Raw genomic sequence first — 12,224 nt, forward strand, 5'->3', positions numbered from 1 at the left:
TAAAATATTAATTGTAATTCCAATAGGTGAAAAATAAAATGAATAAGATTAAGATGAATTAATCTTAATTCAAAAACAGTATCATAACTAGATAAACTTACTAGTTTCATAGTTGGTAGGGTCAGAAGGGACCTGAGCAGTTCATCACGTACGACCCCCTGGCATGGCAGGAAAGAATGCTGGGGTCAAACAACCCCAGCAAGGTGTCTATCTAGCCTCCTTTTGAGGACCTCCAAGGTAGGAGTGAGCACTACTTCCCTTGGAAGCTGGTTCCAGACCCTAGCTGCCCTGACTGAAGTAGTGCCTCCTGATATCTAGTCTGAATCTACTCTCAGTCAACTTATGGCCATTGTTCCTTGTTATCCCCAGTAGAGCTTGGGGGAACAGGGACTCTCCCATTGCCTGCTGGTCTCCCTTGGCCAGTTTATAGACAGCCACCAGATCCCCTCTCAGCCTTCTCTTGTGGAGGCTGAACAGGTTCAGGTCCCTGCCCTGCTGCCCCCTGATCATGCGAGTGGCCCTCCTCTGGTGCACTGGACCCTCTCCATGTTGTCCACATCCCTCCTGTGCGGCGCCCAGAACTGGACGCAGTGCTCCAACTGCGGCCTGACCAGTGCCACATAGAGGGGGAGGATCACCTCCTTGGAACTGCTCGTGATGCATCTGTGGATGCATGACAAGTGGAATTAGCCTTTCTGACTGTGTCCCCACATTGGCAGCCATGTTCATCTTGGAGTCTATAATGACTCCAAGATCCTTTTCTGCCTCTGCACTCACGAGAGGGGAGTTCCCCAGCCTGTAGGTCTGCTGCTGGTTCTTCCTCCCTAGATGCAGTCCCCTTCACTTGTCAGTATTGAATCCTATCTTATTCTCGTCTGCCCACCCCTGTAACCTGTCCAGATCCAATTGCAGCCTGTCCCTCCCTTCTAGCATGCCTACTTCTCCCCACATATTAGTGTCATCCGCGAATTTGAACAAGGTGCTTTTTACCCCCTCGTCCAAGTCACGGATGAAGATGTTGAACAGTGCGGGTCTGAGGACTGAGCCCTAGGGGACCCCACTGCCCACATCCCTCCAGGTCAAAAATGACCTGTCCACCACCACTCTCTGGGTGCGGCCCTCCAGCCAGTTGGTGACCCATCTGACTCTGTAGGCATCGACACCACAATCTCCTAATTTTTTTAACAAGAATGGGGTGCGAGACGGTGTCGAAGGCCTTCCTAAAGTCCACTGCGTTACGCCACCGCAGTTTTACCATGTACTGTGAAAATGCAAACACCAGCTGAACAGGAAAAGTTTGCCTCTCAAATTGGGATTCTAGATTCACTGATTTGTTCACATTTTATTCTAGGGAAGTGATAGAAAAGAAGCCTGAGAAGTTTAAAATTGAGTGTTTGAATGATATCAAGAACCTGTTTGCACCAAGTAAACAGCCTTTCTATGCTGCTTTTGGAAACAGGCCCAATGTAAGTCTTCACATTTCTAACTGAAGGGTTAAAAGCTCTATTAACACTTAATTTGTGAAGCAAGGGAAATAGCATATAATTTTAATACCAAGTTGACCCCACATATGTCAACTTCAAGTTGACGCTGAACAATTTCTGGTTCAATTTTTAGGAAAAACAGCTACTTTAAGTTAACTGCAGATAAATTCCCTTTAGAAAGTCCCACAGGAGGATCAAATAACCCAAAGGATTAAACTAACTAAAAATACCAAAATAAGGTTGACCTTTTTCTTGAAATTTGGTATTTTGCATGCACAAAAATATTGCAAGTCCAAAAGTGAGTATTGTTGGGGGCTGAATTGTAAGTTGACTATGTATAAATCAGATTCAACTTATTTTGGAGGCAAGTGAAAAGGTTGATGTATACTCTGAACAATATGTTAGTTTTTATTGTCTGTTTTACAAATTGAGTAAGGGCACTAAACAATTATTTTTGGTCCAAAGGAAAAATGAATAGATATTTAAGTGCCAGTCATACAAACACATGGGTGGGAGGGGATCCTTCATGAACATATGTACTTCTGTCAGTCAGTAAAACTGCTCATGTGAGCAAAGGTACTTACACACACACACACATTTTCAGAGTCTGGCCCTTATTAGAGACATGACATTTTAGAAATACCAGAGTATGTAGTAATGTTCACCACAGACTGTAAGAGAGAAAGTTGATTAATTCCATGCTACTCAGTCTAGAGTCTGCACACTCATGCATTCTTTTTGCGTATTATTTAATGTTTTCTCCATTTTAATGGGCACTTAAATCTTGAATTAGGAAGGAATACTCCTAAAATGTGTTGCTTTTTTATTCTATAAAATGAGCATTCTGCCGAAGAGTCACTGTTCTCTGGCCTTTGCTCTTTTTAAAAAGCTAAATACAGGGCGTGCAAATAAATGTTGATAAAAACAGATTTTGGCTTTTGTCGGGAATCCATTAAAATATGAGGAAGAGTACTTTGTCTGAAAGTTGTTCAAAATGTCTCCCAAATTTGCAGTTGGTCTAGTAAAAAATATGAACCTCGAAAATCCTTGTCTTTTGCTTTTTCTCACATAAAGAATCTCAAAGCTGAAATATATCATTTTTTCCTGATCCAGTTTTTTGTTGTTTTTTTTTTTCTTTGCAGGATGTATATGCCTACACACAAGTGGGAGTTCCAGACTGTAGGATATTTACAGTGAACCCAAAGGGTGAACTGATCCAAGAACAGACCAAGGGAAACAAATCCTCGTAAGGCCACTTTTAGTGTTTCACTAAAAAAAAAAAAGTGGTTCAGGCAAGGCAGTGTGTAACTACTGTGACAATGACTCTATAATACAAAATCCTAAGGAACTTGTGTAAGAAGGAGGGAAAAAATGCTCCCTGCTGGAAATCTTCAGCTTCAAATATTTGCTGAAACAAGTTCAGAAAGAAAATAAAACTGACAAAGTAAAATGAAAAATAGCTTTTTGGAGGAGTGCTGCCTTTTGGAGTGTGGAGGCTTTTGGAATAGATTTCTAAAGCTGCAATTTGGTTACAATTACGTGAGGGCTAGACTGTAGAATAATCTTTCTTTTTTTCTTTCTTTTGTTTTAATATAGGTATTACAGACTAAGTGAGCTTGTGGACCATGTGTTCCCATTGCTTAATAAAGAACAGAGTTCTGCCTTTGCGTGCCCAGAATTCAGCTCCTTCTGCTATTGGCGTGAACCACTGCCTGAGGTGAACATGGAAGACCTGGCCTGAAGAGCACTGTTCCATCCCACTGACATGGGATTTCTTGTTCAGCCATTTATCTTCAGTTTAAATATGAAGAAAGACCTCTACTGAAGAGGCTAAATTTATACTTTGGTACCATAAGTCTTACTAAAGAAGACAGTTTAGCTCTGTGGGATTGGCACAAACAAACAGGAAAGTTATTGTATTTCTGAGTTTGCTTGTCTTAGCTTGACTCTTAAAAGGCATCTGGGATCAGCCTGTGTGATAGTAGCAACTTTGAGACAGTAGATGGCAACACAGAGGTGGAATTTTAGCTGCAAATTTGCAGTACCATAGAGAAAAATCTTACCTTTAAACATAGACCTTTTGTATTAGTCTCAAAATTATATTTTTTAAAAAGAAGCCAAAAAGTTTATGGAAGCTGCCAAATAGATTGTATCGGCCACATGAGAGCAGTCATGGACCAGTGTTCAAATTCATTGTAGGCCATTTTATGGAAGACAACTGTGGCTCTTTCTCAAACAAAAAATAGAAAATATCGTAGACATTAATAGCCCTGGGGACTCTGAAGATCTAATGTTGCTCCTCAAATGTACACGTGTACTTTGCCACAACAAACCAAGACAGTGTCTAGTCGAGATAAATGTAGCACCTGCTCATGTTAACTTGGGTCTCATACAGTTTTTAACATACAACAATCAGAACCTTTTATGGGCTTGTTGCTTAAACTTTTTAAAATCAACATTGTCTCAAGGTATTTGTATGGTTTTTTGTTACTCACAGGCTATAACCTTCCAGGTCAAGTTTCTGTGCAGGGAAGGCTGAGAAAAGAGCTTTGTAGGGCAGGGCAGGGAGGAAAGCCAGCATTGAGATGCAGGTAAATGCACACATTTTATAGGCCAGTAAAAAGTATGTGCAGAATACATTCAGGGAATTGTATTACAAGACAATGATGTATTTAATTTTTTAATCAGTCCTTCTCCAGGGCCTTCCAGAATTTTGTATTGTGAGGTTTCAGCAGGTGCGAGTCTACAGGTGAGGCTTATGGTCTAAATGCTGTAGTGCAGCCAGCACAGCACGCTGGGGTAAATGACAAGCATTGCCATGTGGCTGTTCCTCAGTTTCAGACCCAATCCTGTAAACTGTTTCAGGTACGAATTGTGCCACAGGTGTACTAATCGGCTCCAAAGCAGCTGACTGGCAGTGTTTTCCTGCTGGGTATCCCAAAGTCATTAACTGCAATGGATTTTTATGGTTTAGACTTATGAATTCACCCTTCAGAGAGAGGTAGGATGCATCTGAAACTGTGTCTGCTGGTTAGGGAGAGTGGAGACTAAGGTTGTTTAAGCCACTCTTTAAACTTGGGCCTACTTGCAGGCTAGAGAGGCCCCAATTATTACTTGGATAACTTGGGCAGGCCCTCAGGATTATGATGGCTTCCCAAGACTGCCTTACGTTTTGCAGTAGTGTTCAGAATCTCCATGGTGCAGTAGGGAAAATGCTACCTTTTGTCCTTTCTATTGCTGGTACACTTTGTAAAAATTCCTTATGGCATCTACTGCCGTGCCTGCACCAGGGGATTCCTCCCATATTGGAAATCAAATGTTTACGGCCTCTTTCACATTACTTTGATCCCGCTGTCTAATATAAAGGGGGCAAATTCTTACCTTCAGGCTGTCAGTGAGAGAGCACATTTGGTAGATATTTATTCCTTTTTTTCGGGCTGTGTGCTCTTAACCTGAAGTAGCATAAATGGAATCAAACCTAAATCAACTGGAATAAAGCTTTGGTGTATAATTTGCATTAGTATATAATGGAGAAGTACAGGGATGACTTGGATCCTCCCTTGTGCTGGAAAGAGGGAGGCCTTGTTAGCCCATACCTACTAGTGCATTGTGTGCCACATAAACAGCTGAATTAAATTGCAGCAGCCTCATCAAAGCATATTGTTTTCATGGCATGCTAATAATATTCAGCGCAGTTTCTGGCTGTGCTACAAATCTACTTGATTTGAACTGAATTGGACTGAGGTTTTCCTCGAATGTTAAAAGATGTTGTTTTACAAGTTCTTCCTTCTAGTAGCCACAAATTGCACAGGGTTTATTCGTCAAAAACCACAATCTTTTGCCTTCAGTGGATTTAATATCAAGCCCTAAAAATGCTGTTGGAAAAATGTAATGTTATTTATGAATTGTTTTACTGGATTCAAATGAGAACAGAATTTGTCTGTGCACGTACATTGCTGCATTTGGCAAACTTATAAACACCAGTCTTTAAAAGCCTTGCTTTATTTCCTCTCATTTCTTAAATGGGAAAACATTGGTCAAGGGGTAAAATGTTCATGGCACATGAAAACAGCTTTGAAAATTGGTGAGATTGGGGCTTTGAGGTCACTTAAGCACTTGTGAAGTTTTTCTCCAAAATAATGAAAGAAACTTCTTTATTTTTTCCATAAAATGATCAGGGCTCTCCAGTGTTGATTTGAATTTCCTTTCCTCTTTCTCAGTGGCCCTGGCTTTATGCAGGTTTTAAATACTTCATGACAAACTTAAAATATTCAGGATAATTCCATATTGGGCAGAAAAAAAAAGAAATATTGCAAGGTGCTGACTGTACCTTACATGGCTACCTTTCTTTTGAACCAAAGTGCTTGTTTTCTATGTCTTGACATTTCAAGTGATGAATTTTATACTTTGAGTGGGAAATGGGCAACTCAAAAATAAAAAATAAAGAACCCACCTTTTCTGTAGAAGGAATTTAAGAATGAAATGGAGACATCCATCTCCTCTTCCATAGCTGTCCCTTCAGCTACTGCAAGCATTTGGGCTGTGCTAGGATTTTGGAGAAGGAAGAGTGAGGGCAGAGAGCTCTGCGTGTGCTACTAACCTTTTTTTTTTCATTTAGGGATTTTCCAAAAAGCACCTTTATAACCTCTTTCTGTGGGGTATCCTCCTGCTTTTTGTTTCTGATGCAATGTAAGCATTCCAGAGTCTTCCTAATCGGGTTTTTTATTTTCATTTTTATTTTACTGACTTGTGTTTGGAGCCCTGATAGAGTGTTAATGTTTGTTTAAAATCCAGTTTGAGGGACTGAGCTTTGGTGGGTACGGTATGGTACATGGACTCGAGACGAGACATGTCGTACGTCTGTCAAATGGTGGGTTTGTGCTGTAAAGTTTAATATGAAGTGATTGCATTAAAATTCTATGCGTCTCTTTCCTTTATTTCACTTTAATGGAAATAAGTGGCTTGAAATTAATGTCTGAAAACAAAGCTTGTGCTAAGCCTATTTCAGATCAGCACAAAAGTTAACTAATTCTTTCTATGAAAGAGGAGCTTTTATGTGTGTGTAAGCATGTGTGCGCACGCGCACACACAGCCCTTTTTAAGACTGTGTTGTTGAAGACGCAGATCCCCTTAGCATTGGAACTGTGTTAAATGTCACAACCTTCCGCAGTATTTATCTGGGGATAGACCGGGAACATTGCAGTTCAGATATGGGCAGTGCATTGGACACCTGCCCATTTCTGTAGTGATTAAACATGATTAACTCAATCATTTGTGTATATAGTGACTGTTTCTAGATTTTTTTACTTTACCGTGATTAAGCTTGTACTTCAACATATAAGCATTTCATCTGTAAGAGTGTAGAAGTGCAGGCGTGTCCTTGGATCATGTATTCTTAAATGCTTGTCATCAGCGTATTGTTTCTAGAATGATATACTCTTCAGCTGGAAAAGTCTTAATGCTTCAAGCAACTTAATTGCACAAGGTCTGAGGAAAAACTCTGGTTTATTATAAAGTATTCAAACGTGAAATCTCTTTTTATTCAAGTTGTCTAGAAGGACTCCTCTACATCTAAGGAGCTGCTTAAGAATAAGAAACTAAGTTTAACATCATTATGAAATACCAGGAATCTGTAGTGAATATGAGAGAGCTTTTGAAGTATCACTTTTGCCTGAAGAAGTTTTTCTGTGTGAAATCCTGCTGAATCATTTTTTTAAAAGTGTTAACTATTTCCAGATGGAAGGTGCATTTTGATTTTATTTTGAGGGTAGAGAGAGCTCATCAGTACTTTCTATTTCATTATTCAGTGAAGAACATGTGAAATATTTGATTGTAAAACACCGCAATCACTAATAAGGTAGCGTGGTAAAAATCGTCAAATCTGTGAACAAGCCAGTACAGTGGTTTTTGTCAGGACTGGACTATCTCGGGTAAATAACCCACACTTTTTGGTGCAATGTTTATTGATGTTCAAAACAATGTAACCACAATAAACAAATTTAAACTAAAGTTTTCTTCAGTTTGTTATTTTTAAAGTGCTAAAGTAATAAGGATTTATATAAACTAGTATTTCGTATTTTAGGTGAAATCAGGTTCCCTTACTGAAAACACTTGAAAAGGTAAAAGGAATGCATGGTGTAGGTGTTCCTCTCAAATACTTTTGAGGGTATTTGAAAGTGATTGATAAACAATTGCTTTTGGAAAATTTGTATTTAAATTTGCTAAGACTAGTATTGTTCTTTTACTAACGGTAATGAAAAGTAATGTGAGGTGCAGTTAGAGATCATCACCATGCTCTCCAGTTGGCCCTCTGTAACACGTGGTAGTTGAAAGTTTTGGTTACTTGCATTGCTGTGAAATTCTACGGGAGATGTTATTGTGTATGATAATTACTTAAAATGACAGAAAGATTAGATGCTTGATCTTCCAAATTAGTTGCTTTATTGTTTTGACCACACTTGGATTCTGTCAAGGAAATGGAAATGGCTCTGTTCTGCCATTTGAAAAGGGGCATTGCAACTACAAGCCTGGGTCAAAAGACTTGACTGTCCAAAAGATTTTGATGTCTGCACACCTGCACCAAAACTACATACAAGAGAACTCATCTCCAACAGCTGCAGTTCCCATCTTTTCAAGCATGTAGATTCAGTGTCTGTTGAATACAACCTAGCACATTTTTATTGTTTAAGCATTAGTGATGGTGGATGGGCTTGGCTTAAGGAAAAAGGTAAATCTAGTTAGAAAAGAAGTATTAAAAGTTCCTAAGAGCTACTGATTTGATGGACTCTTTCTCCATGAACTGCTGTGTGCACTTAGAAACAGAATAGGAAGAGGAGAACTAAATGGTTGCAAGTAGTTAATATAATGGCTTCTATTTAAATGACCTCAGTTAATAAGACCTGAATTCACATTACTGCTGGCTGTTGCTCATCTATTGACTAAGCCAGGCTTCCTACCTATCGTTGGTCTAAAACTATCACTTCTTTTTGGAGCAAACTGTGCTCCTTCTAGCATTGCAGTTTGGTTCTTCTCAGAGGAGCATATGACTGGAAAATCACCACTTCAAACTCTTACTCGCAGCAAGGATAATACCTGAAGCACTAAGAATACTCTATAGTATGAACAGATGCCAGTTGGGCACCGTCTAATTTTTGCCTTTATCAATCTTACCTGATTTACTCCCACATTGTGAGCTTCCTTTTAGGTTTCTCTTTCCTAATTTCCTTTCCTCTTCTCTTCCTTTCCACATCAACACTACGTCCCCCCCTTTCTTCAGCCCTGGTGTGAGAACACCATTCTTGTTAGCAGACTGAGCAGTAACAGATCCTTGAATGAGCAACCTGCTCCTGTGTACTTGAATGAGAGGAAAGGTTTGGTGAAAACTGCATGCTTGGTATCAAAACCCAGAGCAACATATTATATTACATGAAGACCTAAAACAGACAAGAGCCAGATAAAATTTTGGCTGAGAATTTGAAGGGTGACTGACAGTGCAATTTAAAAGAAACCCCAACACATCTGCTCACTGCTACACAATGTTTAAAGAGGGTGCTCCAGAGGAGTGTAACAATTAGGCTTTAGTCCTTTTTCCATGTATACAGTCATCTTTCAGCGAGCCTCTCTTAAAATCTGAGCACTCAGTTTCTAGGCATTACCTTTTATCAACTATAACAGTCCTATTGGGTTGTTACTAACATTCCCTTTTCATATCTGAGAGAAAATTAAATGTCTATGTTATAATCTGTTTATATATGCTCCTCCTAGCAGACGCTCCTAACATTTGCATTGCACTTCTTTAAAATCTCATAATTTGCTTTTGAACGTAAAATATTTTAATTTGGAAGTGGGGGAAGGGTGTGAAATGGTTTCATGCCTTGCACTGACCTTGTCCAATACTACGTGGTGGGAAATTTGTTAAAGCGGGTGCAAACTGATAACAGGATAACATTGCCCTCTTTGGGTTTTGTAGTGCTTTAAGATATTTATTCCACTCTTTCAGTCACTTGTTGGCCTCCATGTCTTGTCCTGCTGACTCAGTTCCAGTAGACAGCATATTTCACCATCCTCTGTGTTTTACTTGTGGTTTTGGTGAATGACAATACCTGTCTATCACAGTGTTACACAAATGAAAATGTATTGTTCACGTTACTCCCAAGCGCATGATTTGTTCTGAGGATGTAATCTGATCTTGGCAGGGTCTCCTGGTTACAGTTCTGGGAGGTCTTTAACTTCTCAGCCTGAAGGCTTTAGTCTTGCTCATGTCAGTTTTTCCATTCAAGCAAATGTAGTGGGGGAAGTCTGGTGTTCTAGACAGCAAGAGTATGAATGCTTCTTGACAAGCATTTTAGTGGGCTGCTATCAATGCCTCCTTTGGGAGTGATTTTTCTGTTTTTCATATAAGGTTATTGTGCTACATTTTCCTTACTTCTTGCTGTTTTCTTTACTAGCCTTAGCAATTTTAACAGTTTTGGCTTTGCCATTTGACTAGTTGCAGTCCTGTAATGCAAGTGAATTCCCATTCCCACATATGTAGCACAAATTCACTTGCATGCAAGCTCCATTGTCTAAAAGTACAGTTTGGGATCCCAGGCATGTTGAAATGCTTCATAGCTGTAATAAGGCTCAGTGTGTGGCTCTCAGTGCATCTAGCTTTCAGAACAGTAACTTACAATAATGAGGTAGTTTATGGTTTCTGGTGGAAAATATCCATTCTTGCTTTGCTTCAGGGTCTGTTGGGGATGCTATTTATTTTTGTTGTCTGTTTGGCTTGTATTTCCCCACATGAATTGCATCTGATCTCTGATATCCTTAGTCATGTTTGGCCAATGTGTAGAGTTTCTAGTGTTCCAGATGCACACTTTTATTCCAGAATGTCTCAAGTATCATCCTGAGAAATTCTATTAATGATCCATGTATCGTGATGTTAACCTCCTTTATATGATGCTGTTGTGCATGCTCAGATTGTCTGAGTAGTTCCAGTATTTTCAAGAGACAAATGAGGCCTCTGCACTAGTGTCTGGCTTTCCTGACAAAATGATTAGCTTGGGCAATGGTAAATCTTTGCCCTGTGGTTTGTTCTGATTCTTTCCAGTCTGCCTTAAAGTTGTCATGGATCTGGCTTGGATTATACTTTCTGGCTGCCGGTTTTCTGTGTTTTTATTTCCTTGAACTCCTGGTTTTGTTCTGATGCCATAGTATCATGTTGCTGGATACAAGCTCACTACATACATGGCAGTCAGTTTCTTGTAATATACTTTCTAAGCAGTAACATGGCAGTTTCAGTAGGTTGCATTTGTGGACATTTTATGTGGGGGTTTTTAATGCTTTCTTGGCTTGCAGCTACTTTCTGCCAAGTTAGTTTTCCCATTCCTGAACATACTTGTTGAACTTTTCCCCCTTGAACAGTATTGTGAGAGGCTCCTTTTCAGACCTTTATGTAACTTTGCTCCAGTGATGGTAGTGGCCTTAATGGGGAAGCTGCCAACTTAACAAAAGTGAAAGTGTGATACCTAGCTTATGTTGCCCTGCCATCACATTGCAGCTGCCTTCTTGTTCATTTTTCAGATGAGATAGTATAGGATCAGCTTTTGATGTCAACATGATGCAGCCATCATGTTGTAACTGTGTCCAAAGCGCATCTTTGTGCCTATTATTATTCCACCACAACAAGTTAATTAGCAGGAGACTACCTTTCTGGCAGGCATCCCCCAAGGGAAGCACCCACCCTGAGTCCCACTTGGATCCCCTTCCCTTGCCTCCTGCCACATATATGCTGTTCTGCTTTCTGCTCCCTGACTTGTCACTGTGTTCCCTCCTCCTTTCCCAATCTACTGCAAGCAAGCAGCAATGGCACTAAATGCTTGGGTGCTCTCCCACCTGTGGTGAGAAGCTCGACAGCCTGGCTTTGGACTGCTGGCAGGGAATAAAGCCCACCAACCATGCAAGTCTGACACCCCTGCTTTGAATGAATTATCAATATTTCCCCATTCACCTTACCACTAGTCTAGTGGTCATGATCTCAGGCTTTTATTAGTATATAAAGTGTGGAACTATACTATTAAAATACTAGTGGGGAATGCCAGATTATCTCATTAGTGATGTCTTCTGAAAGGGAGGAAATGGCAGTCCCAAACAGTGTCTAGCAGGTTCAGTTCTCTCCACTATATCTCGTGCATTTTAGGTGAGATCTCTAATGTCTACACTACTGGATAAAATGAGGGGAGGGGAAGACTACCAATACTACTACCACATGATGGTATATGTATGGCCTGACCTAGTAGTATGTTTGTTATAAGCCTGCCTCCAGATGAGGCCTGCAGGCAATGTAGCATGTTCAGCAGGAGATCTGTTAAAACTATTTACAATTGTTCTGGAATTGCCTTGGTAAAAATGTTGCTAAAAGTAAATCTCCAGGATTAGGTGGCAGTTGAGCCAGAGGTTTTCAAGATCTAAATTTTGGGCTTACCCTATGGGGCAGTTAGGCAAGAATTAAATGGTTAAGTCCTTTTGTGGATCTAACTGAAAACTCCTATCCTTGCCTTTTAGATGTGTATATATACATCATTAGATTAAAAAACCAATATTTCAAGTAAGTTTAACTGCCAGCTGGATTTCCCTGAGCGCTCAGCTCACATTGTTTGTTTCCATGAGTCATTTCTAGGCTAGCCAACAATAATGTAACAATACTTGAGTCACACTAGCCTAGAGCCAACTTCTAGGCTTCTAGTTGAGCCTTTTGGG

At 40.0% G+C, this 12,224-nt stretch overlaps 1 protein-coding gene across 1 annotated transcript in view; it reads left to right on the plus strand.

Moving 5' to 3' along the window:
• Positions 1-7,493, plus strand: part of LPIN2 (lipin 2) — a 107,147-nt gene extending 99,654 nt beyond the window's left edge. The window contains exons 18-20 of the mRNA XM_019525841.1: positions 1,352-1,466; positions 2,627-2,730; positions 3,081-7,493. Of these exons, the coding sequence (XP_019381386.1) occupies positions 1,352-1,466; positions 2,627-2,730; positions 3,081-3,225 (364 nt within the window). The 3' untranslated portion in view covers positions 3,226-7,493. The remainder of the gene's footprint in view (positions 1-1,351; positions 1,467-2,626; positions 2,731-3,080) is intronic.
• Positions 7,494-12,224: the final 4,731 nt, after the last annotated feature.

The sequence above is a fragment of the Gavialis gangeticus genome, unplaced genomic scaffold, assembly GCF_001723915.1.
Source record: "Gavialis gangeticus isolate Ggan-Ray unplaced genomic scaffold, GavGan_comp1, whole genome shotgun sequence".
Lineage (NCBI taxonomy): Eukaryota > Metazoa > Chordata > Crocodylia > Gavialidae > Gavialis > Gavialis gangeticus.